Source organism: Aotus nancymaae, unplaced genomic scaffold, assembly GCF_030222135.1.
Source record: "Aotus nancymaae isolate 86718 unplaced genomic scaffold, 86718_ANA_hifiasm-v0.15.2.pri h1tg000018l, whole genome shotgun sequence".
Taxonomy (NCBI): Eukaryota; Metazoa; Chordata; class Mammalia; order Primates; family Aotidae; genus Aotus; species Aotus nancymaae.
In genome coordinates this window covers 19,965,419-19,992,351 of record NW_026988430.1, presented here as the reverse complement: position 1 = coordinate 19,992,351, position 26,933 = coordinate 19,965,419, and the positions used below count along the sequence as shown (strand labels likewise).

Here is a 26,933-nt window from a genome sequence, read left to right as displayed (position 1 = left end):
ATTCTCCTGCCTAAGCCTCCTGGCTAGCTGAAATTACAGGTGCATGCCACCACACCCGGCTAATTTTTGTATTTTTAGTAGAGACAGGGTTTCACCATGTTGGCCAGGCTGGGCTTGAACTCCTGACCTCAAGTGATCTGCCCGCCTTGGCCTCCTAAAGTGCTGGGATTACAGGTATGAGCCACTGCACCCACCCCAAATCCCTTTTATTAATAAAACACTAGATACTCCTGGACCAAGTGTAAGGCCGGTCGCCTCGCCGGGAGCTCGGACACCGCCCCCCTCTCCAGGAGCTCAGACACGTCCACCCCCCTCGCACAGCCTAGCCCTCCCTTAAAGAACCCCGCCAAAATGCAAACGAAGTCTTGTAACTCTACCCAATAGCAGTCGAGTCTTTGTAAAACTACCCAATGGCACTCAAACCCTGCCTACCTGCCAATAGCAAGCTTGCCTTGCCCACACCCTGCTCTCCCACAACCAATCGAATGCCTTCACTCCCTATAAAACCCCACGTCTGAGAGGAGTCCGTGCGACTTCTCCGGCCCCTCCTGTCGGACCGCAGAACCTCGCCCGGGAGCCTGTATAAATTCTCATTGGATCTTCTCATGCTGGCCTCACTTTCTTCCTTTTAAACTCGGCAAGAACCTAAGAACCCTTACACCAAGAATGTGAGAATTTATTATTTGAGCAACTTGGATTTTTATCCCAGGAGCAATGAAACCATCCTTAAGACCTGAAAAGGCTGAAGCTGTATTTTTTTTAAAACTTGTACACAGTAGAGTTTCAAACAAAATTGGGGCAACTTTGTATCTTATTAAAACTGGGGTTAACACAGCATGTTTGGTTTGACCTTTGTCTTCATAGGATCTTCTGGCTGTTTCCTTCTCTGGATGAGTCCCTAAGAATTTCTAGAATCTGGGGAGAGTAAGGGAGGGTCTGGAGCCTTCTCTATATCCAAGGAAATCCCAGTTTTGTTAAAAACTTGCCAAAGGCTTGGTGATGTAACTCCAAAGACAAATCCACGGTTTCCTTTCAGGTACTGCTTTGGGATTCTGTGAAGAATTGTGGCTCTACACTAGGATGTTTAATAGGAAGGAAGCTCCTTCCTTTATGACATCACCAGACAGAGTGGTAGCTAAGGGGACTATCTGAGACACTCATAGAACAACAGCCAATTTTGTGGGAGCCCAAGAACAGCAGCTTTAAAACAGGGTAAATATTCAGGCATCATTAGGATCCTGAATACAAGCCAGCCGGTAAAATATGGGATCTACTCAGAAAGGCACAATCTATCAGACTGTCAAGATAAATAAACCTGGGGCCAAAGTATCGGTTTCAGCACAGAGAGGGTCTGAGGTTACTACTAACACATTCCCTCAGTGGGGACATGGGTACATTCTTACCTCAAGCCATCGAAGTGCTGCAGTCTCCCTGAACCCTTCCCACCGAAGATCAGAAGCTGCACATCCCACCACTCCCAATTCGGCATCAGACTATCCTCGATCTGTCTCCCCCGAGTTAGGGCCTGGACGCTATGCGGTACCCACCCCTCAGGGAACCGAGACTCGACCAAGAACAGAATCATCCCGCCATTCCTCTCCTCATCGAAAGAGCCAGCAAACTCAGACACTGGCTTCTCATACTTCAAGCAGACAACAGAATGTTAGCCCACCCAGAGAGGAAGCAACACGAAGAGGTGGTGAGAGCAAGTCAGGGCGCAAGGTCGGCCATCATGCCTCATCAATCCCAGATGTCAAATCTCGTCGATTGAGTTTTCAAGACCAGAAGGATAACTTGCAATCACAAATCTTACAAGATGACCCACCATCCAAGGTCCAGAACCCCCAAGGAGTCAGAGTTCCCCGCAGGATTTTGTCTTACCCAAAGGATGAAGCAGTACAAACTGAACCCATCCAAAAGATTATGACTACTACTGAGATCAGATCTCCAAGGAGTCCCTCTCTCCCAGAGCACGGAAGCAGCAGTGTCTCTGCAGACTATCAGACAGCCCAGAGAAGGGTCCCTGTAGAGGAATCAGAAACAGGTCCTTATGGTTCAATTCCTTTGGAACCCAAGGCCTCGTATAGAAATATGAACTTGGACTCATCACGCAAACTCTCTGTCCTTCGAGGTTCTGATGGCGTACACCGAGTTTCTGCATGGGTAGACCCTGAGTCTCATCACAAGTATTCTGTCTACCCCAAAGGCAAGCCCTCCGCAAAGGTCTTAGTATCATCACAGGGGGAGTCCAACGTGAGGGCCCCAATTCGAGGAAACAGCGAGGTTGGCCGCAGGGTCACCATCTCCCCAGAGGTACAGTCAGTAGAGCCAACTCACCGTGTGACAGCTCGATCGGTGTCTGAGGACTCCCACAAATCATCCATGTTTTTCACTCCAGAGCCCATCTATAAACAGCAAACCCAAAAACCCCTGGAAACTACCAACATGTCCAAAGGACCCACACCCAGGTATCCAGAACTCTCGCAAAAGTCCTCCATCCATGCAGAACTGGAGCTGACCCCTCGGCCCTTGCCTCCTCGGTCCTTACCTAGGTACGGACCTGGCTCCTCATGGTGGGACTTGCTGAATCCTGAAGTTGAAACACCCCAAAGCCGGCCAACAACACCTGATTTTGAGCCTAAGTGTTCTCCTTCCCTAGATCCTTTATTGTCCTGTTTTAAAATAGATTCTAGCCCTTTATGTGAGGATCTGAAGTTCCAGAGAGAGAAGGCAAGCCCATCACCACCACCATCACCAAAGGAGTCTCCAAGTTGGGTACCGTTGAGTGAAGTGCCACAGACCCCCAAGCGCGCCTGCAAACAACCCATTCAAAGATTTAGTGCTTTCTTCCTGGGTATGTGAAGAAGCAAACTGCCCAGGTGCAGCTCCAGTTTAGTGAGATGGGGAGGTTGGGGTGGGCAGGAGAGGCCAGCTCTTCATTCTGGGCCTAAGGGCTGCTCTCCTGCCAGTGCCAAAGCTGGTCCTATACTTGAGCCCGTTGCTCTATTCCTTCCCTGCCAGCTTCTCTGTGCTCCGAGCTAACGACATCGATAATGATGCTTGGGCCGGGTGACAGATATTGACTCCTCTAGGCAACACTGCTTACCTTTTCAATTGAAGGTAGTAACGAGGGCTTGCAGGGTTGAAAGCTGCTTCCTGAGTGGAGATGAAGACTGAGCTGGGGTGAGGGCTGGTAAGGGCCGTTAAATAGAATAAGGGCCTCAGGTAAATACTCTGGCAACAAAGTGGAGAGGGTGGGGTGTAGATGAGCTGGGATTTAGACTTCCATGAGGGGAAAGACATACACAGGGGCACAGACAGAGGGATAGGGAGAGTGGGAATATATAGTCCTAGGCTGGAGGAGCTTCTTGGAGAGGACCAAGGGCTGAGGGCACCGTTGGGTGAGAAATGTGGAGCTAGAAAGGGAGCTGCAAATAGTGGAGGGTGGGATGTGCATCCCACAGGGAGAAGAAGAGCAGCCATCTCTCTGTTACTTTCAGATGTCTCTGAGGAAATGTACAATCGTGTCATCTGGTGGCTAAAAGGTCTGTGCTTTTCCCTCCTGTGGGCCTATTGTGGGAGCTTGGGAGATGGGAGGACAGGTGAGGAGTGGCATCTATGTACCTACAGAGCTGGGTCATTTAGGAGATAAATGCTGGGATTTTGACTTGAAGGAGCAGAGGAACTTCTCATCTTGCTGAAAATTCCACCATTAGAGTAATTTCTTTGGGGATTGGAACCTTTTCCATTTCCTTTTCTTTTCTTTTTCTTTTTTGAGATGGAGTTTTGCTCTTGTTGCCCACACTGGAATGCAATGGTGCGATCTCAGCTCACAGCCACCTCCACCTTCTAGGTTCAAGCAATTCTCCTGCCTCAGCCTCCTGAGTAGCTGGAATTATAGGCATGTACCACCATGCCTGGCTAATTGTGTATTTTTAGTAGAGACAGAGTTTCTCCATGTTGGTCAGGCTGGTCTCAAACTCCCGACCTCAGGTGATCTGTCCACCTTGGCCTCCCAAAGTGCTGGGATTACAGGCGTGAGCCACCATGCCTGGCCACCTTTTCCATTTTCAAGAGTCTCCTTTTAATAGGAAGTCACTTCAGGAATGGAGAATAATTTAAGCCTCATGGCCTTTCAGCTTAGTTGGCCACCTATCGTGTAATTTTAAAAAATACACCAAAGCATACTGCCTTCTTCACAGTCTTGCTCAGGGTTGACTTCATATTTATTCAGGCTGGGGACTCTTCTCAAGTGTTTCTCTGTTCCTCAGAACCCTCCTCATGACCCCACTCTACCACCTAGGGTACTTATTGATGCTGTCCAGGCAGGATCTTCAGAGATGTCTGGGCCTTCTCCTTGAGGCCGTCAGTGTATCTTGCAGCTCTAGAATGCTTGAGAGAAGTGTCCCCAGCCTTGTCACCCTCCGCTCCCTTTATACTCTTGGCCTCTCTCGGGGCAGGGGAGGGTGGGGACCACCCTCGTGGAGTAAATCTTGGCAGCAAGGACTTCTTGTTGTGAACATCATGACCCAAAATATACTCCAGCCCTATGAGCATGACAGAGGCCAGGGCTCTGGATAAAGCAGTTCCTGGGGAGTAGAGAGCCCTGGGAATGCCATCCAATCCCAACCAGCATGAACCCTCCTAGTGATGGTCAGCAAAGAGCAGAGAAGGGCAGTCCTGCTCCTCAGAGGGAGCAAAGCTCTATAAAGTAGGGGCACAGTTAAGTACAAACTTGAGTTACTAACTGGATTTGAGCCCTGGGTCCACTATTTGCTGCTGTGACCTTGGGTAAGTTATTTTACCTCTCTAAGCCTCAGTTTCCCCATCTGTTAATGAGAATAATGGCTCCCTCTTAGGGTTATTGTGAGGATTATTACAAGCTATTACCTATAAAGCACTTAGCACGGTACTTGGCAACAGTGAGCTTTCAGTAAATACTAGCTGCTATTATTTGGGCCACTTGCACTAGGAAGGGATTGGGCCAGGTTTGCCCAAGTCCACTGGGCATCTTTAGTAAATTTCTCTTTTTCCTTTCCTATTGGCACACTCTGAATTCCATTTGCTGCCCCCTGGGAATGCCTGGCTTCTACTTCTCTGTTATGACAGATGAGGAGGTAAGAACACCCCTGGGAGGTTACTTCCAGTCTTCCTGTGCCCACCCCACTATCCAAATCCCTCTCCTGTCCTATAATGGGAGTGAGTATGGAGGGAGACAGAGCTGCTCCCTATGGTTGGGCAGACTGTTCACTGCACAAGAGCACCTGGCGGAGGGGGGCAAGTGGGGGCTGAAATCTAACGTGTGTTCCATTTGCCAAGCTGTTCACCTGTGGGTCTGCCTCTTCCCAGAGGAGTATTTGCCCAAAAGCACTGTATGAGCTAGTTGCAGTCCTAGAAAGGAAGAATAGAGACCTTTTGGCAGATGATGAATCTTGCCAAGTGCTCTGTGGGAAGGCCGTCTAGGTAGCCACTGGATCAGTCCCCACCTGGTTCTCCCCTTTTCAGCCTGGGGCATTCCAGAAAGGGGTCGCTTTTCTGGGTTACACACTATTTGGGTCCTCAACTTGGAAAAACTCAAGGTGGACTGTGCTCTTGGCAGTCCTGTGTCCTGATTTTGGTAAACAGTGTCCTGATTTCACTGCATCGTTCCCATGAATACTTTGGCTATTCTCGGCCCATGTTTGATAAGATGGTCAAAGCTCTTCCTACTTCCATTCTTCCTCTTGCCATATTTCTCTATTATTCAAAGCCTAGCAATGGCCTCTAATGGGTCCCATTCATAGGCTGACTCAGGATGGACAGTTGGCCATAGAAAACAAATGAGTGCATAGTGGGGGGTCAGCCTAAGCTCAGATAATGGAACAGCTGAAGGGGAGGTGTCCAGAAACAAGGCTGCCACCTCCCACTGCTGTGGGTTCTTATCCAGCCTTATGCCATGAGCTCAAGCTGTAGGTGGGAGTAGCTACCTTCAGAGATTATCTCCATGCAAGACAGTAAGTCCCTCCCTTTCTTTTTCCTTCCTCCCTCCCTCCCTTCCATAAACAGTTTTTATTCAGATGCCTAGCACTCTGCTAGGCACTTTTAGGGGAAGCATTGAAGCTTCGCAGTACACACATTCCTTGGCCTTGAGAAACTTGCCATGTGGTTGGGGAGATAAGACACAGACAGGAAACGTTTAAACAACAATATGAAATGTTTGTGCTCAAATGTCAAAATAGATGGAACAGACTGAGTAAGTGCTCTTGGAGAGTCTTAGGAGAGAGGGAGTCCACAGGGAGATGGATGGGGGTCGGGTTACGCCCTCCTTCCCAAAGCCAGGGGATGATAGTGTCTTAGCTAGCCTTTTGCTCACCCCTAGATGCAAATCTGTACCTTTGGGAAGGGGTTAATATTTCCCTTTGTTCAAGATTTGATGTTTTTGACTGAGCACACTCCTCCCTGTTCTCCCCTACCCTCACCCCCTTTTTCTGTGCATCTTGTTTTAGTTTAGGAAGTCAAAAGCCTTGGCAGCTGGATGGCCCCTTCCTAAAATAGCTCTTATCCTGTCTCGATAATTACAGCTCTCCAGCCCTGTTCAGCAGCAGAGCTGCTTCCTAGAAGCCGAGAAGAGAAGGCTCCCAGGCAGCTGGGCTGCTGGTCTTCTCTGACTCTCTGGAGGTAGGGTGGCATGGAGGAGGGCCAGGTGCTCTCTAACATATGAGAAAGCTAGGCTCTCCCTGGCCTGTCCCCCAGCCTGCATGGCCCCATGCAGCCTCAGGATGGAGACTCTGTGGTGCTGGTGTCCAAGGCCTCTGGTTCCTCTGATCTGGGAATGGTTGACCATAGAGTCTGTTCCAGATTCCATTCCTGGCAGGAATTCTCTAGTGGCCTGGCCACGACGCCTGGCTTGTGGAGGGCAGCATGTTTGTTGTTGAGCTTCGCAAACCTCTCTGGGTGAACAGCTGGGGATGGTTCCTGATTCAGCCCATCTCTTTCTCCTAAGTGTCAGTCCCTTCCCAAATGGCCCCTCAAGGCCCTTTTGTCTAAGGAATGGGATGGACAGATGCTTCTCATCCTTGGATTGGGACATTAGGGGCTGGAGTCTCCCCAGAGGAGGTTGTGCTGGACTAAGGGAAGCATTCCTGATGGGTTTTTTTGGGATCAGAACTAGCAAAAGCTCAACAGGAAGGTCCTGAGGGTGCCCTAATGGGTCACTGGGGGCTGCCTTCTCACATAGCCCTGGGGAGTTCCTGGAAATAAAGCGATTCTGATGGGAGGGGCTGCAATGCCTTTGATGGACAGGGTGTCTAGCCCCAAGATCCTGTGTCCTCAAGAAACCTGATCTACTTATCCTTAAATGTGACTTCTGAGGCTGTCATAGGGCAAGGTAGTTTACTCCCTGCTCTATCAATTATGCAAGAAACCAACTCTGGAAAATAGGCCAGGAATCAGAGGAGGCCATCTCACTGATACTTAAGGCAGACCCCAGTATCTTTTGGGTGACATGCCATATGGCCCTTGAGGGATGGGATGATTAGCCTCCTGTTGGCTTCTGATCACAGACATTTTGCTCAGGTTGGCTTCCTTTACAAAGAGAAATCCAAAGCCTCTGAGGAACTCAGGGAGTTTCCACATTCATGAGGATGTTAACAGAATCCTAGGTCATGGGCTATCTCCCTTGTTTTGTTTTTGTTTTTTTTTTTTTCTTTTTGAGACGGAGTCTCCCTCTGTTGCCCAGACTGGAGTGCAGTGGCACGATCTGAGCTCACTGAAACCTCTGTCTCCCAGGTTCAAGCAATTCTGCCTCAGCCTCCCAAGTAGCTGGGACTGCAGGCACGCGCCACTATGTCCCACTAATTTTTGTATTTTTAGTAGAGATGGGGTTTCACCATGTTGGCCAGGATGGTCTCGATCTCCTGACCTCGTGATCTGTCCTCCTTGGCCTCCCAAAGTGCTGGGATTCCAGGTGTGAGCCACCGCGCCCAGCCAGCTTTTTTAAAAAAGTGTTCTGTTGCCCAAGCTGGAGTGCAGTGGTATAATCCATAGCTTACTGTAATCTTGAATTCCTGGGCTCAAGTGATCCTCCTGCCTCAGTCTCCCTAGTAGTTGGGACTATGGGCACAAGCCACCGTACCTGGCATTTATCTTGCTTTGGGTAGAGGCTTGTAGTTCAGAAGAAAGAGAATTGTTGAAAGAATGGAGTAGAGCTGCTGAAAATGGGGCAGGGCATCTCAGGAGGCTTTTTATAGCAGTTTGACCATCACTGCACAGCTTCTTAGGAAGCAAGCATCTTACCCTGTCAGATGGTACCCTCTTCATTTCCAGCTACCATGGACAGCCAATTCCAGAGCAGGATGGAGGGCTGGTGACCTCTGGTCAAGACTTGCTAATCTGGGGACAGGCTAAGTTGACCAGCTCATCAGGGTTTCCCTGGACTTCACTGGTTTTAGCACTGAAAGTGCCATGTCTCAAAAACTCCCTCAGTCCTGGGCAGACCAAGACAGTTGGTTACTTAGTACAAGCTGTCATGCAGTCCACCTAGAAGCACAGAGTGAGGGGACAATGTCCCAGCTTTACAGTGAGACCTGGGCATGTTACTCCCTCTGCATGTAAAATGAGGGGCAGGAAAATATGATGCTTTTCTCTCAGGCTTGATAGCAGAACTGAGGCCAGACTACCTGGCCTCAGTTATTCATTTTGCCCAGAATAATCCCACATAGGGAAGAATCTGCCACAACCACTGTGGACTTTTTGGTGTATTTTCAGAAGCTGTTTGGTGACTGGAACCCATCTCCAACATCACATCTTTCTGCAGAGTAGTTTGTTGGTGTTTCAAATGGTGGATTTTCCAACAGAAACAGTGGGCCTGGGTAGATGAGGGAGCTTGGCTTCAGAGGCCAGCGTGCATACTTGGGTGAGGAAGCAAATCTGTAACCCAGGAGCCACCCTGACAGCTGCTTAGCCAGAGGAAGGCTGTCGTGAGAGGCAGAAATGGCCATGTCCCCTCACCCTCCTCTGCTCAGCTGCCTTTGGCTCAGCTGCTGTTATGAGAGCAGCAGGAGACAGCTGCACCTTGGGGGCTGAATGAAGCCTGGAGGAGGGGGACAGAATGTGAGGCAGTTCCTGAGGGAAGCTCAGGCTAACACTGTGGGTGTCGCTTCCTTGGCACACCCACTGCAGCCAGTCATCTAGTTCCAGGGGTCTCCAGAGTGGCTGTTTCCGGAAATTTGGATCAGTAGATCTGAGACCAAGCACCAGCTTTCTAGAGATGGTGTCTAGTTGGAGAAGCTGACTCCACCGGTGGTCACAGGTGGCAGCTTGGTCATTCCAATGTCGCTTTCATCTAAGGCATTACTCTGGTATTCTCTGTCCTCCTATCTCTCTACACCTATTTCACATCCACACTCCAAATCCTTTGGAGGGAAGGCATTTGAAATAGTCACAATTGACAGTTGCTGGTTTGGTGTTGATAATTTTCTCGTTAGCAGAGATAATAGCTACTGTTCATTTAGTGGTCATGTTAAGTGTGTTAGTGGGTTTTCACAGTAACCTATGAGTGGATTTATTCTTCCTATTTCACAGATGAAGAAACTGAGGCTCAGAGTTTGTTCATCAAAGCTGGAAGCATTTTAAGGAGGAGTGTGTCCCAGGGAGTCAACTATGTGGGATAGAAATCCTTCTTCTGTAGCCACGTCTCCCTGTAAAATAAATTCTCAATATTTCAGCAGCATCTTTAGATATCAAGAATTGTGAAGGGAAAGGTTTTGGTGGGAGTAACATCTGTGTCTTTGCATGTAAACCACAAGGCTGGGAGGTGGGTATGAGCTTGTGAGCAGCCAGGATGAAGGGCAAGTGAAGGGTCAATGAAGCCAGAGCCTCAAGGCTTATCTGGGCTCTAAAATCAGAATGGAAAACTAATCAATGAGTCCTTTTAGTCAATCCATATTGATCAGCCGTCTCCTGGGGGCAGAGGCCTGGACACTCAGACAAACATCACATCAGTGTTTGCTGATTTAAAGTGAGCAGAGGTTAAAAGAGAAGACATACCCCCTGCTCTTGAGGGGCTTGTGGTTAATTCAGGAGAGAAAAGCATACAGATGTGTCACTTAAAGTGTGTGGACATCAAAGGACAAAGCAAAGTCCAATGGAATGAGTCAGCAAAGCTTACAGCATGGAGGCATTTGGAGAGTAAAAGCCAGGGAGAGACAGATTTTGGCTCAGTATAGTGAAGACTTTGGTAACTTGGCTGCCCAAAGGTTGAAGGGCAGTTATTAGAATCAGTGAATTCTTGGCCATCAGAGGTAGGTATTCAAGCAGAGGCTGGGAAGGCGGGGGAGCCTTTGGACATCTGGTGAGTAATCACATTAGGAGGTATGTAAGTCCTTTCCAACCCTGAGCTACCATGTCCTGCCTTGCTCACGTTGGGTATTAGAAGGACTGTCTTCCCTATCAGAGTGGCTGGCTTCTAGCAACCTGCCAGCTTCGGAACTGCCCCTCTTTGCAGCCATTCAGCAGGTGCCAGGAAACACAATGCTCCCAGCCTTGCCACCCATACCTCATGCCTGCCCCCAGGATCATGGGACATGTGGCAGCAGCCGGGGGAAGATTTGGGCTTAATGTATTTTGGTTTCTTGGCTTTGTCCATCACAGACCTTGTTGGACAGACTTACTGAGGTTTCCTTGAAAGACACAACCCAGTGATTGCCGTTTGGTCCAAGGGCTCCCTGACTGTATCATCAGTGACTCATCTACCTCATCGGGGAAGGGATGTATGATGAGTTCCTGCACCACTTTAGGGAAACTTAGCTACTGAGAGGCAGAAGTGGCCATTGCTAGTCATGCAGATTTGAAATCCTGATTTCCTGTGGTAGTTGCTCTTTATTATTGGCTTTGAACCTGGGCCCTGACCTGGCCCACACGCAGCCTCCTTGCTTAGGTCCTGTGACATACAAACTGCATCTATGGGTGGGCAGGAAAGACCTAGTGGAGGGGGCCAGGACATACCATGTTGGCTTGACCTAAGCAACAGGCCCAGGACAGCAGGCTAGATCTGTGGTGGCTGAGCTGAGTTTCCAAGCTAGACACTCTTCTAGACACTTGGCTCAAATACCATGCCCTAGCAGTGCCTGGGGAGTTGTACTCTAGTCAAGGCCATCAATGCCTAGTGGGATGTTGAGTTTTGAGGGAGAGCTAGTGCTCCAAGAGCTGAGCCGTGTTGAAGCAGAGTTGGCCAGGCCACCTGCTGGCTGGAGATGAGGAACAGCACTCAATAAATCGTCAGTGACTTATGCAAGGGCTGCTGTATCTTGGCTCTGCAGATATCAGGTAGGCAGGTATCAGACCTGATACCTCCATCACACAGAATGTAAGAGCTAGAGTTTGGAGGAGTCCAGTCTTCTCTTTCAGTGGGGGAAACAGAGGCCCAGAGAGGGCAAGGGACTTTCAGGCAGTGAGAAAATAGCCAAGTTGGCATGGGACTTGTGCCCAGGCCAAGTTCTCTCAGATCCCTCTGAATACTGCAGTAGGTTAGCATCCAGGGCTTGTGCAGGTGGGATGGCTCTAAATCAGTCTTCAGCTTTTATTTCCCCCAGCATGCCTCATGTTAGGCCTGTGGTACAGTGATTAGAAAGGGATTAAACTCGAATATTCTTGGCTTAGAGCTAAGTTCTGTGGTCCCAGGACTTGCTTAGGGCCTCGCTTTCCTCAAGGCAAGCTGGTACCAACCTGCCTCAGGACACACAGGGCACTCTGGAGCCTGGGCAGCAGGTGCCAGAGAAGAGCTAGGATTCCAGCCACAGCTGAGGTTGAGCTGGCTGGGCCACCTTTTGAGATGTGTCTGTCCACACTTGGAATTCAGCTGAGGCTCAGGGGAGGGGCCTGTTATAATAGAGGAAAACAAGACTTTCTGCTGGGGCCTGTCTTCCCTGATGTAGGCTTTCTCCTCACGCCAGGCCACACGACTCTGGAAGCACGCAAGAGGTATTCTTAGAGTGCATATGTGAGTACTGGCAGCCTGTGGCTTTGAACAGTGGGGCTTTGTATAGCCTAAGCTTGACATTTGGGGCTAATGGCAGCAGCAGCTGCTGCTTCTGCAGACTTCCAACAGCCATTGGTTTCTCTCTTTATGTCTTTGTTTTCCTGAGTACAGTTTCAGATCCCCTGACCTACCCCAGGCCTTTTCCTGGAGCCTCTCTGTAACTTTAGAGGTTCCCTTTCATGGGAGCCAAGCTGCTGCCTCCTCCCCCTTCTCTCAGATCCTGGGCCTTCTCCTGAATGACTGCATGGCCAACTTTTCTCCAGCACCTCCTGCTGCTGCCTTGTTCTCTTATCTTCCTCCAAGGCCTACAGTAGCATACAGCATATCCTCCTTCCCCCACTGCATCCACTTTTAGAAGGCCTGAGCGGCAAGAAAGCCTATGAATCTTTTAGTTTAATCCTCTCATTTTCAGGTATGGAAACTGAGGCCTTGACAGGTGAAGTGAGTTGCTTAAGGCCACCCAGCTAGTAAGGTTTCTCCTCAACCTGCTGGCTCATGAACACTCTGCCATCTTCCAGTCCACCAGTGCCAAACAGCCAATAACATCTCCAGTAGCAGCCCCATTGTTTTTCTCAGCCTGATCTTACCTGCTGCCCCAGGCCCTCTTCCCTCCTCTGGCTGAGTTCTGACTGGTCTCAACCACTACTACTGGTTCACAGATCAGACTGAAATAAGGCAGGCAGGCCTCTGGCACTTCTACCAACAGAGAGAGCCAGGCCTGTGGGTCTCAGTTTTGTCCAGAGTGTATTCAAGGAGAAGCCAGTCAGCTTGCCATTGAGAGAGGGGTCTTGGGGGTCAGGAAAGGACATGGTTCTGGAAACTTTTGCAGGAGCCTGACCAGCTCAGACCCTACTTAGCTCAGGAAATCCCTCACCAACACCCCACTTATCAAGCATCTGCCTTCCCCTAGCTGCTGCTTTGACCCTTCTGAGCCTCTAATGCCTCTAAAGCTGTTGGGGCATCTGTCCCCTCAGCATCTCACCTGCTTTTCAGAGGAAGAGTGGCCCAGCTGGGCCTGGGTCATGCCTGAGTTGGCCTCTCCTGAGGCCCTCTCCACAGTCCTCAACCACAAGCAAACTCCACCGTCCTGTTAAAGCCACTCAGCCTCTCCCATCCTTCCAGCAGATGATCCCTGGATAATTTGTGCAGCAAATCCTCTTTCATCTTTAATCTGCAGTACTGCACGAAGGGAGCCTGCCTCTAACCTGCGTCTTCACAGCTCAGGTGGAGGTGGAGAATATCTGACATTCCTCTTTAAGAGGTGTGGTGATCAGTAACGGGCATCAGTTGGCTTCACTTTATGAAAACCTTGCTGAATCTCTGAGGTAACTAATGGTTTCTCTCCAAGTCATGCAGCAACTCCCCCTCCCTTCCAAAGTCATCTCCTTATGGGTATGCCAGGTAGGTCGTTCTTTTTTCTTTGGGAACTGGCTCAAGCCCCCGCGGTGCTTCTGGAGCTGAGTAAAGAAGAGCCAGGTGTCCAGTGCAGCCCGGGGACGAGGAGTTGAGGCTCTCCGCTCTGCCCTAGCTGACTCTCCATGCCCTGTGCCTCCGGGGGTCAAGGGCTGCGAGACCGGCCCCCAGGTGGGCACCCTGGCCCCGCTTGCGCCTGCACCCCTAGCCGCTGAGGTGCAGGCCCCGCCCCGAGGCCGGTTCGCTCCGCCCCCGCCGCCGGTCCCGCCCCCAGCGGTCCGCACTCGGGGAGGCGGGCGGGGGACGGCGGTGCTGCGAGGTCGGCTCGCAGCTCCCGCCGCGGGTCGCTCGGGCGCTGTCCAGGCGGAGCCGGCCCCGCCTGGGCTGCAGCCATGGTAAGGCAGGCGGGTGGGCGCGGGGCAGGGCCGGGGTGGGCAGGACCGGCAGCTCCCGGGCGACTCCAAGGGGACCCGCGGCACCGCAGTCGCGGCTGTGCGGGATGGGAGGCGCCGTCGCCGGCCCTGGGCATAGGCTGGCACTGCTGCCGGGCGGCGCTGCGCGGCTCCCAAGTTTTCCCTCTGAGCAGCCACAGAGTGGGCCCCGACCCCTGGGTGATGCCTGCGGTCTCGAACGAAGGGGTGGGTCCGTGCTGAGGGAGGTGCCCGCCGGCGGAGACGCGCATGTTGGGCTGGGGAAGGCGCGTCAGTGATGAGCTGAGGTGAGGGTTCCCATGCTCGCCTGGGTCTGCTTTTACCTGAGTAACCCCTCCTTACCCACCTACTCTGGGCACCAGGGCCAGTATCAACTTCCTGTGGAAAACACAGAGGAGGCCCATAAACACTGCCTGCCTCCCTAAGAGGGATGGTGAGATGCTTGGCCCCTCCTTCCCTCAGCCTGACGAGGGGCAGTCCCTGAGCCTTTCCCAAAGAGACCCCTGAGAGGAGGCCCAGCCCACGGTCCTGCCCGGTGGGATTAGCTATATCCCTTTGTCCCCGGGTCAGGAACCACGGGAAAGCTTCCTCCTGCTGCACCTACCTCCTCCCCCTCCACCAGCAAGGTCCTTCTGCAGTGTGTGGGGGTGGGGGCACCCATTCCTGCCACCTGCCTCTAGTGGGAAGAGAAGCAGTAACCCCAGCCAGCCTCCCTGGAGGTGCCCAGGTAGGAAGTTTTGATGCTTGGCTTAAGATGTCTTCTCTTCTTCTGACATTGTTGCCAGAGTCTGTCATAAATAACGTAAGGCTGTCAGGACCTTCAGGCCACACACCATCCTTTCCTCCCAGTCTGGAAGCCTTACAGCCTTTGCCCTCTGCACTGGGGGCACAAACTGTTTATAGCAGGAGGGGATCCCTGACCAGGCTGTCGGGCGCGATGTTGGCTGTGGGCAGCCTCCAGAAGGGAACTCCCTGGGCCCCCTGGGATCAGAAGCTTTCAGGTCTGGAAGGGCCAACTTTTGGGCTCTTGTCTCTCAAGCTGTGTCCAGGCAGAGGCCCAAGCCTTGGCCAGGAAGTCTTGGTGACCCTGTGACCTTCCCCAAAGGGGGTTCCTGGGAGAGGCCTGTCCTTATTCCTGTCCCCCACTTCTCCCCACATGGGGGATGGAGGGACTGATTGTTCTAGGGATGGAAGCCTGGGGAAGCACTGATTGTCCCCAGTGCCAAGCCCAGCAGGGGCTAGAGGGGCTTTTTCTGCCACACACTAAGTTCAGTTCAGCTGAGGTCTTGGTGCTTTCAGCTTGTCTAAGGCCACCCTGCTCTTCTCTAATTAAAGATACCCCTCACCCCAACCACCACCACCAAAGTCCCCATCCTCAGGCCCCTGCTCTCAAGCCAGCCAAGTTCTTAGGCTGACTGGTTCAGATCAGACTCTTCTATGAGGGTCTCTTTGTCCAAGGACATCAGTGTCCCAGCTGCTTTGGGAATCAGTGGGGAAGACCTCCCCAACCCAGATGCCCCAGGGAGTTGAAATTTACATGCGAAAAGAATGACAGGTCAACATTAATGACCATTCTGTGACTTGAGATGCACCTTCTCTTCTCAGGTTCACCGCAGCTTAAGTGCTTTCTCTCCCCAGCCTCCCTGGGAGGCAATGAAGGGCCATTCACAACTGACCATTAAGGTCCTGAAATTAAGATACTATCCAGACTCATAAAAGATGTTTCCTTCCAACCAGAAACAGTGGCCCCCTGACTCCTAGTTGAGTGCACACTTCTAACCAGGACCCTTAATTTGTCTCCCACTTAAATGGCAGCTCTGAAGTTTCTGGGCTGCCAGCCTCCCATTGTCTTGAACCCATGCTCCTCAGAGACCAAATGCTAACATCTCCCCTGTTGAGGCTACGGAAGCGATGGAGTGGTGGAATTGATATAGGTTGCTATGAGTAGAAGGTGAGGTGTCCCAGGGTAAGGGGAGTCCCTTGAGCAAAGTCCCCTCTGTGGTGGGGCTCCCTGCAGGGAAATCTAGGAGCAGATTTCTGAAGACAGCGAGGTTCCCTACTGGAAAAAAAGAAAGAGACACTTGGGAAGAAGTGTGGGGCCATTCCCACAAAAATCTATACGGGGGATTATAGGGCATCTCGTCCTACTCCAGCACTGCTTAAAGTTAAGGTGAAAGAAAGAGATTGGGGGATTGAAATCCTTTGGGAATGAGTATCCTGGGTGGCTGTCCTCAAGTGCTGATGGGCCGGGTCACTTGGGGACAGCTCATAGTCCTCAGGCAGACCATGGTGTCCTTGGGGGTTAACAGGAGAGGTCAAATGGATCAAAAGCCTGTGCTGCAGGCAGACATTGGGAGGTTGGTGCTGTGCCCACCAGGGTAGGCAGCGGGCAGGCGTCATGGGGCAGCCAATCAGAGGAGGAGGGGACTGCAGAGGAACCAAGTGATCCTGCTGCAGCTGAGCTGTCCTTGGAGGGTGGGAGCCAAGGGAAGGGAGGAGGAGAGGGGGTGGGGAAGGACATTCCACAGGCTTTTTTGGCCCCTGCCAGAGACAGAAGGGGGTCAAAGAGAAAAGGAAAGGAGCAAGCCAGGAAGCCAGACAACAAGAGCATCAAAACAAGGCTGTTTCTGTATATGAGGAACTTTGCCTGGGAGATAAAATTAGACTTAGAGCTTGCTGACAGGGAGTCTGAAGCGTGGGACATGGACCGTTCACTGGGATGGCAAGGGAATTCTGTCCCTGAGGACAGGACTGAAGCTGGGGTAAGGTGCTGCTCTGGGAGATGGGTGGACCTGACCTGTCTTCTCCCTGCCTTGGATGGGATTGGGGCTCAAAGTCAGAAAATGATTTGGTCACTGGCAGAGCTGGGGATGGGGATGGACAGGCAGGAGGCGAGGACCCTAGCATCCTGACTCCTAGTCTAGAGCCCCTGTGGCCTCCTCCATGCGGATGAGTGGCCAGGGCTGGCAGAGATGAGGATGGTGCTGGGTTCCTGGAGGCTCTGCTGGAAGATCGTGGGGGCTAGGGATCTTCATTAGTGCCTTCCTCTCTCCCTTCCCTGCCCCCCCACTCAGTGCCCCTGAGTGAAACCAGGTGAAGCACAGCTTTCTCTCTCCCACCCTTGTCCTGATCCCCAGACCAACTGCTGGGTCATTGTGGATTTGTGCAGAGAGGCAGGATTTCCTGGAATTCCCCAGACTTATTAGCTGCCAGACAACAAGAGCTGCTGCCCCCAAGTTCCACCCTTTTTCTGTTGCCATATAATTAGTTGTCTAAGCTGGGACACTTTTGAGAGTGAAAGCGCACAATTAATCATGATGTCAGGACAACAGGCATAAACTAGGATGTATGGTCACCACTGGACCTCACAAATATCATAGGTAAGAAAAGCCCTGGGTTAGGCTGGCCTCAGGACACCTTCTTCTAGTCACCTAGCCTCCACCTGCTGGTTCCAGTTTTGGGATAAGGGACCTCTTTTCCTCCCCTCTGTCCAGGTGAGCACTGGAAACTATGGCTATAAACAGGTATCAGGACTTGAGATGCGATAGCCTGGAAGTAGCTCCCAGCAGACTTTTCCCTCTAACCTTCCTATCTCAACCTCCTCCCTCTAGCATATACCTGTCAGTGTGCATATCCACCTCCCTCAAGTCTTCCCTTTGCAGGAAGACTGCGGCCATCTTATCTCCCCAACTCTAGCTGGGACTCCACAGTGGTCTGGGGTAGTCCCCACTAGCTTGGCTAACCCCCAGAGAGTGAGTCAGTTTCTGCAGCTGGCCCTTGTCCATTGTCTGTGGGTGGCACGTGGGTATTGTGAGGCAGAGCTGAACCCAGCACTGCCAGGCACCCTACAAAGGAGGCTGACCCCCAAAGGAGAGGAGAATCTTTAGGGTCTAGAGCTGACAAAGAGAGTTGGGGGAAATGGTCCCTCTTCTGAGCTGGGGATAGAGTAGAACAGACTTCTACAGAGGAGTCAGACCATTCTCTGCCTACCACCCCCTGTAGGTCATGGTTTAGGCCAGACCCTCTCCTGTACTGCTGGCTCTGGGAAGAGGGGTAAGGAAACAACTGAGGGTGCTTCCCCTTATATGTCCCTCACAGTTGGGGGCTGTCAGAAGCTTTGGAGGCCCAGCCATACTTCAGCCTTCCCCAGGCTCTTCCATCCTCCCTTAGCTGGTCCCTCCCAGCTGCCTTCCACCCACAGTCAGCATCCACTGGCAGGTTTACTCTTCTCTCCCAGGGCCCAGGGTCAGATTTGGGTGTGGCTCAGTGTCTGAAGTAAGGGGTAGGATCGGCTATATTGAGCGCTGGGCAGCGAACCTTGGGGATTGAGCACTGGCAGTAGAATCTGTACCTCAGTCCCCCAGCTCACTGACTAGTAGTGACAGGAGGCACAGAACCCCCTGCTGGTTGACCTGCCTGGCACAGGCAGCTCTCTTCTCTCCTACCTACTTCCCTCATCCCCCGCCCCATTCTGACGCTCTATACTCTCCTTTTCGGTTTAATACCTCTGTCTGCTCTATCTTAATCAGTCTGGCCTTACTTCCTGGCCTGAGACAGTCCCTGGCTAGGCCAGAACCCCAGGAAAGGCAGCCTCAAAAAACATGCTGCTGAGAGGGAGACCAGAACTGGAGTTCCTCAGTTCTCAAGAGCAGTTGCCAGGGTTTTGGGGGTGCCCAGGGTTCTTTCTGGACCCTGGGGCCCTTCCTGGCATCTTGGATTGGGGAGGCTTGTGAGCAGGTGAGGGAGGGATGGTGAGCACTTCCTCTGGCTTGGCTGCAGTTTCTTTCTCTTCTAACCACAAGTGCTTTCCCTTTCCCTCTTGCCTTCTCCTGTCTTCCATCTCCTTCCTCATTCTTCCCTGCCTGCTCCTTTCCCATCACCTCCTACCTACTCCACCCACCCCACTTCCCCCAGATCAAGCGTTTCCTGGAGGACACCACAGATGATGGAGAACTGAGGAAGTTCGTGAAGGATTTCTCAGGAAGCGAGAGCTGCCACCCACCAGAGGCTAAGACCTGGGCATCCAGGCCCCAAGTCCTGGAGCCAAGGCCCCAGGCCCCAGACCTCTATGATGATGACCTGGAGTTCAGACCCCCCTCGTGGCCCCAGTCCTCTGACAGCCAGCAGTACTTCTGTGCCCCAGCCCCTCTCAGCCCATCTGCCAGGCCCCGCAGCCCATGGGGCAAGCTTGATCCCTATGATTCTTCTGAGGTAGAGCCCCCAGCCCTGCCTTTGCCTTTCAGTGGGCTGCTGCAGGAAGACCGGGGTGGGGTGTGTGTGTGTGTGTGTATCTGGGACCTCTTTCAGTCCTGTGTCAGCCCTAGCTCTGTGATATCTGCCCCCAAGGGCATTGGAAACTAAGAGTTTCAGCAATGGCAGGAAGCCCAGTTGGTGGCCTGAAATAGGAACTCGCAGGAGTCTGGCACTGCTTATTAAAGGCTGGGGCAAAGACCTGAAAGGGAGAGATCAGTGCTGGGTGCCAGGGCCCCTTCAGCTCCTCGTCCTGATGCATTCTGCCTTCCTGTCTACTAGGATGACAAGGAGTATGTGGGCTTTGCAACCCTCCCCAACCAAGTCCACCGAAAGTCCGTGAAGAAAGGCTTTGACTTTACTCTCATGGTGGCAGGTAGAAAAGGGGCAGGGCTGGGTTGGGCAGGGTGTGTTTCAGGTGGGGATGGTGTGTGTGTCCATTAGTGGAAAGGGAGTATAGGTCAAAAGGAGCAAGCAGTGAGTGGCTGTGCTGTTTTGCAAAATAGCCAGGAGTTCTTGGCCTCTGAGAGTGTATGTATGTGGGGTGGGGTTGTTGTGGGGGTACAAATTGGTTGCAAAGAACGTTTGACCAACAGTTTTCTAGTATTTGCCTCTTTTTGTGTGACCTTGAGCAATCTCTTGCTCTCCCAAGCCAATCTCTGTGCTTCCTTCAAGCTCTAAAATACTATAGTTAGTCTAGTTCTGATTAGATAAGAAAGCAGTTTCCTCTAAACCTTAATCCAGTGGAGTTGCTTTTTGACTATAGATCTTACCTTCTGATTTGGTGCCTCTGTCCTTTCTCCTCTCAGGAGAATCTGGCCTGGGCAAATCTACACTTGTCAATAGCCTCTTCCTCACTGATCTATACCGGGACCGGAAACTCCTTGGTGCTGAAGGTAAGGAAAGGAGAGGTCAATCAGGCAGACTTGTCTTGGGAAATTAAACTCACTCCAGAGTCTGGGGGATGGGACTCTCCCCCACATGCTGGAAACCATGGCTTCCTAGAGAGACTGACAGCAGCTCTGCATAGGCCTATCTGCCTGGCAGCCCACCAGCCAGCTCCCTAAAGATTTGGGTGCTGAAGCAGGGCAGGGACCAGAGTCTTGCTCTCTGAATGAGTCTCTGACCCCCAAGGATTCCAGGAATCCAAGAAAAAAAAAAAAAAAAACAGGATCAGAGAAGAGGCTGGGGCCAGAGCCAACAGCCACCGGCATTTCCTGTGTTGGGAAATGTACTCCTTGCTGGTTCCCAGGGAACAGTCCCCCAGGCAGCTTGCGGGTGGAGAAGGGGGCAATGTGGATGAGGCAATCTGGGCAACGAAGCTGTTTGGGGTGGGCGGTTCATCCTGACTGGGCAGGTCCCTGCCCTTGCCCTGGCCTCAGTTTCCCCCTTCTCCAGAGCGGATCATGCAAACTGTGGAGATCACTAAGCATGCAGTGGACATAGAAGAGAAGGGTGTAAGGCTGCGGCTCACCATTGTGGACACACCAGGTTTTGGGGATGCAGTCAACAACACAGAGTGGTATGTCTGACTAAGCACAATTCCACCTGCCCCTGAGCTACCCTTCTCCATATACACACAGATATACATATAGGCCCAGATATATTCATACTTATCAGGAGGAAGAGGTCTATGACCTTGAGCATGTAACTTCCCTTACTTGACAGCCACCCCCTCCTTTATAAAGTAAGAGGAAAAGGATTGGAATAGGTGACTTCTAATGTTTCTTCCAGTTCTGCCCTATGATTCTTTAATGGGGTAGGGACATAAGAAAGAAGAGGCTGAGGCAGAAGGATCACTTGAGGCCAGGAGTTCAAGGCCAGCCTGGGCAACATAGTGAGATGCCATTTCTACAAAAGTTTAAAAAATTAGCCGGGCATGCTGGCATGGGCCTGTAGTCTCAGCTACTGGGGAGGCCGAGGCAGGAGAATCACTGAGCTCAGGAGGTCGAGGCTGCAGTGAGCCATGATCACACCACTGCACTCTAGCCTGGAAGACAGAGCAAGACCAAAAAAAAAAAAGAAGGAAAAAAAAAACCAGATAAGAAAGAAGAGCCTCAAAAAGCAAACACATGTGAAGTGTGAAACATGTAGGACAGAGTTTGATTACATAGTAGATGCTCAATAAACTCACACTTTTTCCTTTCACTAGCAACATTTTAGGTGCCAAAAACAAGGGTACCTAGATGTTGAAGGGCTGGTCATGCATGGAGGGAGGGTAAAGGTGAAGAAGAATAGGCAAAGGGGAAAAATGGTGGAACTTTGTTTAAACTCCAGGTACCTTCTAGGCTACCTGCTGAAAGAAAAGCTGCCTTTACCACAACCTCCTATCATTTGGGCTTTTTTATTTTTCAGGTGCTAGAGGGATGCTTAGCTAATGGTCAGACCTAAGTGATTAGATGAAGAGGGGAATTGATGAGATTGACAGGAGAAAAGGTGGTGCTTTTGATGAAGAAGTTAGGCAGGTGGTGCTAAGAGCCCTAGACAGAGAGTTCAAATCTTGATTGGCATTTAGTAACTTCACGATCTTCAGCAAATGATCTTCTTAAATCAGTTTACCTACTGTCTTCTTACCTTCCATAATACTAATAATTTCATTTTCCAGGCACCTCACAGTTTAAAGTGCACCTCCATATATACTCATTTTGTCAGACATTTATTTAATTAAAACACACTAGCCCTTAACTACCTCTCCAATTGATCTGAACATCACCAGAGTGATGCATGCACACTCAAGAGTGCAAAGGGCTATTTACAGCATACTCATGAATTTTAACAATGATAATTGCAGGACCAGCAACATAATTTGTTGGGCCCAGTGCAAATGAAAATGTAGGGCCCTTTGTTCAACATTTTTAAGAATTTCAGAATTTTGGCAACAGCAAAGCATCAAATCAGCTAGAATGTATTGAGCACATACTAGATGTCAAGCCTGTACTGGACATTTTAAGGGATTTAGAACAAGCATGAATGATTCCTATCCCTGAGAGGCTTATAGTCAAGTGGCAACAGGGAAGCGGGGAGGTGGGGGCAGTTCTCTAACATGTTTCAATCAGATAGCAACTTAAATTAGTAAATGGGTCAGGCATGTGTAGTGGCAAATGCACTGAGCTGTAGAGGCTCAGATGGGCAGAGAATTTACTAGCTAAATGACCTAGAGCAAGTCCTCTCCCCCTTTTTTTTTTTCTTTGAGACAGGTTCTCACTCTATTGCCCAGGCTGGAGTGCAGTGGCCTGATCAACCACCTCCCCAGGCTCCCTGGGCTCAGGTTATCCTCCCACCTCAACCTCCCAAGTAGCTGGGACTACAGGTGTATGCCAGCTAATTTTCTTGTAGTTTTTTGTAGATGGGGGTCTAGCTATATTGCCTAGTCTGTTGTTGAACTCCTGGGCTCAAGTGATCCACCTATCTCAGGCTCCCAAAGTGCTAGAATTACAGGCGTGAGCTACCACATCTGGCCTGGAACAAGTCTGTTAGCTGCTCTGGATTTAGTTTCTTCATGTATGAAAGGAGAGTGATGGTGATCATAATGCCTAATGTCCACCTGTGAGGGCAGTGAGAATTAAACAAGATAATAGAAGAGCAAAGGATATGAAATTGAGGTTCTTGGGGAAATTTATTAATTTATTTATTTGTTTTGCTCTGTAGTGAAGAGAAGGAGAGAGATATAGTCAAAGGAGCCTTCGTGGAAGAGATGGTTCTTACGGCTTTGGAAGATAGAATGGGTTTGGAGAGGTAGAGGAGAAGGTAGAAACACATGAGCAAAAAGGCTCTGAGGTTAGACTGGAAACCTGACTTAGGGTTTCCCTGGCTTCCAGTTGGTGTTTGCCTGCAGCCCTACCTTGCTTTTTTAATTTTTTTATTTTTTTTATTTTTTGAGACAGTCTGACTCCATTGCTCAGGCTGGAGTGGCATGATCTTGGCTTACTGCAACCTCCACCTCCTGGATTCAAGTGATTCTCCTGCCTCAGACTCCCAAGTAGCTGGGACTATAGGTGCACACCACCCACACCCAGCTAATTTTCGTATTTTTAGTGGAGACAGGGTTTCATCATGTTGGTCAGGCTGGTCTCAAACTCCTGACCTCAAGTGATCCGCCCTCCTCGGCCTCCCAAAGTGCTGAGATTACAGGCGTGAGCCACCACGCCCAGCCTATTCTTACTCTTTTGTTTGATCACCTGGGCCCTTTTCCTGTCATCAAACTAGCATTTATTAAACTCTGCCTGAGTACTCAGGCTTTTGTATCAAGACATGAGATATACACCATCCCATTCAGGAATTTCCCTGAAGATTTGGTAAAGCAAGCCAGGGAATAACAATGTCTTGAAAACACTGCTCAGGGAGTGGGCTACTTCTCTGTAGTCCCAAAGCTCACTAGGTGGCGCCCACTCTCACAGTTTCTCTGCTTCTCTGTCCCTGCCCCAGCTGGAAGCCTGTGGCAGAATACATTGATCAGCAGTTTGAGCAGTATTTCCGAGATGAGAGTGGCCTGAACCGAAAGAACATCCAAGACAACAGGGTGCACTGCTGCCTGTACTTCATCTCACCCTTCGGCCACGGGTATGGTCCAAGCCTGAGGCTCCTGGCACCACTGGGTGCTGTCAAGGGAACAGGCCAAGAGCACCAGGGGCAGGGCTGCCACTAGTAGGTGGTCACAGATTCCTGTTCCCCAGGCTCCGGCCATTGGATGTTGAATTCATGAAGGCCCTGCATCAGCGGGTCAACATCGTGCCTATCCTGGCTAAGGCGGACACACTGACACCTCCTGAAGTGGACTGCAAGAAACGCAAAGTGAGGGAAGCTGGTGATGGGAGGGGATCAGGTGGGCTTCTAGAAAGGATGTGGTCCCCAGAACTGTGGGCCCTTCATCTGTTTGCCAGATCCGGGAGGAGATTGAGCGCTTTGGAATCAAGATCTATCAATTCCCAGACTGTGACTCTGATGAGGATGAGGACTTCAAATTGCAGGATCAAGCCCTAAAGGTGGGGCCACTCTAGGGCATCCCCTTCCCATCTTGTTTCTTCTGGGTGGAAAAAAGGGAGTAGAATTCTATATTCAGGCTATCAGGGTGGGAAAGGACCCTGGCTTCCTAGAGTGAAGCAGAGAAGATGACGATACAGGTGGAAAGAAACAGGTGAGAACAGAGCGTATTGACAGGCACCCCAACCTCTTCCAGGAAAGCATCCCATTTGCAGTCATTGGCAGCAACACTGTAGTAGAGGCCAGAGGGCGGCGAGTTCGGGGTCGACTCTACCCCTGGGGCATCGTGGAAGGTAAAGCACTGAGCCCGTGACCAGGGTATCTCCTTGCCCCTCAGTGGCTCTCCCCTACCTATGCCTCTGGCTGACCCCTAGCCTTGCTATGCAGTGGAAAACCCAGGGCACTGCGACTTTGTGAAGCTGAGGACAATGCTGGTGCGTACCCACATGCAGGACCTGAAGGATGTGACACGGGAGACACATTATGAGAACTACCGGGCACAGTGCATCCAGAGCATGACCCGCCTGGTGGTGAAGGAACGGAATCGCAAGTATGACCAGAAGCCAGGACAAAGGTGGCAAGGGGGATCCCAAGCCTAGCCTTGGGTGAGACCAAACCTTTCTTTTGTTCTTCTATAGGCCCTGGGCTCAATCTAAGTGGGTACTGGGGTCCTCCTAGCCTTACCAACCCTTCTCTCCTCTTAGCAAACTGACTCGAGAGAGTGGTACCGACTTCCCCATCCCTGCTGTCCCACCAGGGACAGATCCAGAAACTGAGAAGCTTATCCGAGAGAAAGATGAGGAGGTGAGAGCAGTATGGGGTATAGGGGAGGTCCCCTGTTTGGTCATCAACATTGGTATCTCTTGGTTTGGTAATAGAAAGATCCCTGGCTCTGGTGCCTATTTGGGTCCCGGATAGGTCAATAGGTGGTTCTGTCTAGAGTCTCCATCACACCTCAGGGCTACCAAGGTCCTGGCTTAAGGGATTAGAAATTTGGGGCATGTCCCCAATACTAAAGGACTCTCCAAAAAGGCCCATTTTGATGCCTATGCCTATGCCTATTCCAGCTGCGGCGGATGCAGGAGATGCTACACAAAATACAAAAACAGATGAAGGAGACCCATTAACTGGCTTTCAGCCCTGAATATTTAAATCTCTTCCTCTTCTTCCTGTCCATGTCGGCCCCTCCCAGCACCAGCTCTGCTCAGGCCCCTTCAGCTACTGTCACTTCGCCTTACATCCCTGCTGACTGCCCAGAGACTCAAAGGAAATAAAGTTGAATAAATCTGTAGGTGGCTTCTGGTGTCCCTGTGTGTATCTTTATGACCTCCTGGAGACCAAGATCCCGGGACCCAGTTTTGAAAGACTAATGGTAGATGTTGGTTTTTGGCTTTTAGTAGGGAATGGAGAGTGGGGAAAACTTTCCACTTTGTTTCCCCTTCTTAGTCCCTGCTTAGAATTTAGTCTGGCTTCTCCATCTTAATGACCATATCTATCCTGCCTTTATTATCTGGGGTTTGGGGCTCTCTCCATCTTTCCTACATACCTTTAATTCTGCAGCAGTTTTGGATTTCATACCTGCCCGTGGGAAAACGCAAGGTACTAACTGTGTGCAACTTCCTGACTTTCTATTTCTCCTGATCTGGGAAAAGGAATAGGCAGGTTAAACTCTACACTGTAAAAAACCTGTGAAAGAGCTTTAAACAAATGCTGCAGCCACTGTAATCACCAAACACTATAGTAAGTGCTGGGAATGAATAAAAACACAATCATTGTCCTACAGGAGTTCAGTATTTAATTAAAGATTTTACAGCATCTGCTAGATTGCAGACTGTTCTGGACCCTGGAGTTAAAGTAGTGCAGAGTTCTCGTCTTCCTGGAACTTAACAACTGTACTGAAATTTCAATGTTCTAGAAACAAAGAGAGGTGAGGACCCATTAGCCCCGGGGCTTGGTATTAAAGCGCTCAGGCCCACTCCAGACCTGAGAATATTAGCTGAGAATCTGAATCAACTGTTTTCCATTTCTGTCGGTTGGTGGTATCGCGGGTCCACAGCGACCTCTAGCGGCCACCCTCTGTCTTGTGGTCTGTTCTGGGTCCCCGGGAAAGAAAGAAAGGGAGGGGCGATAAGTTGGGTCCTTGGGAGCGTCCTGGTCTCCCTTCCCTTTACAGACTAGGAGGCCGCAGCTAGTTACTGGCAGTCTCAGATCCAGATTTTCCATCTCTCGGATGAGAGTTCTTCACTCAGGACTAGCAGCACAATGCAGGTTGTGAAGAACAGCAGGGTCCTTTATCGATACAAAGTGAGTGTTGGAGGAACCCAACCAGACATAGGAAGGGGGAAATCCCTGCCAGTCGGAGATGACCAAGACGGAACCTCAGGCCTAGCCCCCCCTTCTCTCCTAGCCTGCAAGTTTTTCTCCTATTCTGCCGTTGGGACCGGATGACAGGAGGGAAACCAAAACGGGAATGGATAAACTGAGGTGCCACTGGGGATCTGTTTGAGAAGGACCTCCAGGGCGGGGCCATCACCGGAAGTGGCTTAAGGCTTGTACCCTACAATACCCGCCTCTAATTGCGCTACCAATAGGCGACTAGCCGCCCCCACTTCCGGTCCCCAGAGCTGTAGCCGGCAGCCCCCTCTTTACCGCTCTCCTATTGGCTACCGCAAGGACGCGCTGTGATTTCCCATTGGTAGCGTCTCATCTCCGGCGCCGCGCCTCCTCCCTACAGGTACAGTCTTGTCTTCCGGCATCCGATTGGCTAAAGGCTGGGAGGGCGTCTGCCCGTCTCAACCAATGAGTGGCGTCGAGAGTGAGGGCGGCGGCTGCGTGATGGGGGC

At 51.0% G+C, this 26,933-nt stretch overlaps 1 protein-coding gene across 6 annotated transcripts; it reads left to right on the top strand.

Moving 5' to 3' along the window:
• Positions 1-1,155: 1,155 nt before the first annotated feature.
• SEPTIN4 (septin 4) lies at positions 1,156-25,387 on the top strand. 6 transcript variants are annotated; one of them, XM_064378398.1, is made up of 14 exons: positions 1,156-2,854; positions 3,501-3,545; positions 5,110-5,117; positions 18,775-19,071; positions 19,393-19,486; positions 19,920-20,006; positions 20,509-20,632; positions 23,536-23,670; positions 23,784-23,901; positions 23,991-24,092; positions 24,287-24,383; positions 24,478-24,640; positions 24,795-24,894; positions 25,158-25,387. In XM_064378398.1, exons 1-14 carry the CDS (start codon positions 1,264-1,266, stop codon positions 25,215-25,217), a joined length of 3,021 nt encoding a protein of 1,006 aa, XP_064234468.1. In that variant the 5' UTR covers positions 1,156-1,263; the 3' UTR covers positions 25,218-25,387. The 6 variants fall into 6 exon arrangements, with proteins under 6 accessions (XP_064234468.1, XP_064234470.1, XP_064234469.1 ...); XM_064378400.1 differs by lacking the exons at positions 1,156-2,854; positions 3,501-3,545; positions 5,110-5,117 and adding an exon at positions 13,323-13,341; XM_064378399.1 differs by lacking the exons at positions 1,156-2,854; positions 3,501-3,545; positions 5,110-5,117 and adding an exon at positions 13,724-13,824.
• The last annotated feature ends 1,546 nt before the right edge of the window (positions 25,388-26,933 follow it).

Coding starts and splice junctions, on each gene's coding strand:
- SEPTIN4 (XM_064378398.1), top strand. CDS start 1,264: ATGGGATCTACTCAGAAAGGCACAATCTATCAGACTGTCAAGATAAAT. Junction 23,671..23,783: donor ATCTCACCCTTCGGCCACGG/GTATGGTCCAAG, acceptor CCTGTTCCCCAG/GCTCCGGCCATTGGATGTTG. Junction 24,384..24,477: donor CCCCTGGGGCATCGTGGAAG/GTAAAGCACTGA, acceptor CTTGCTATGCAG/TGGAAAACCCAGGGCACTGC.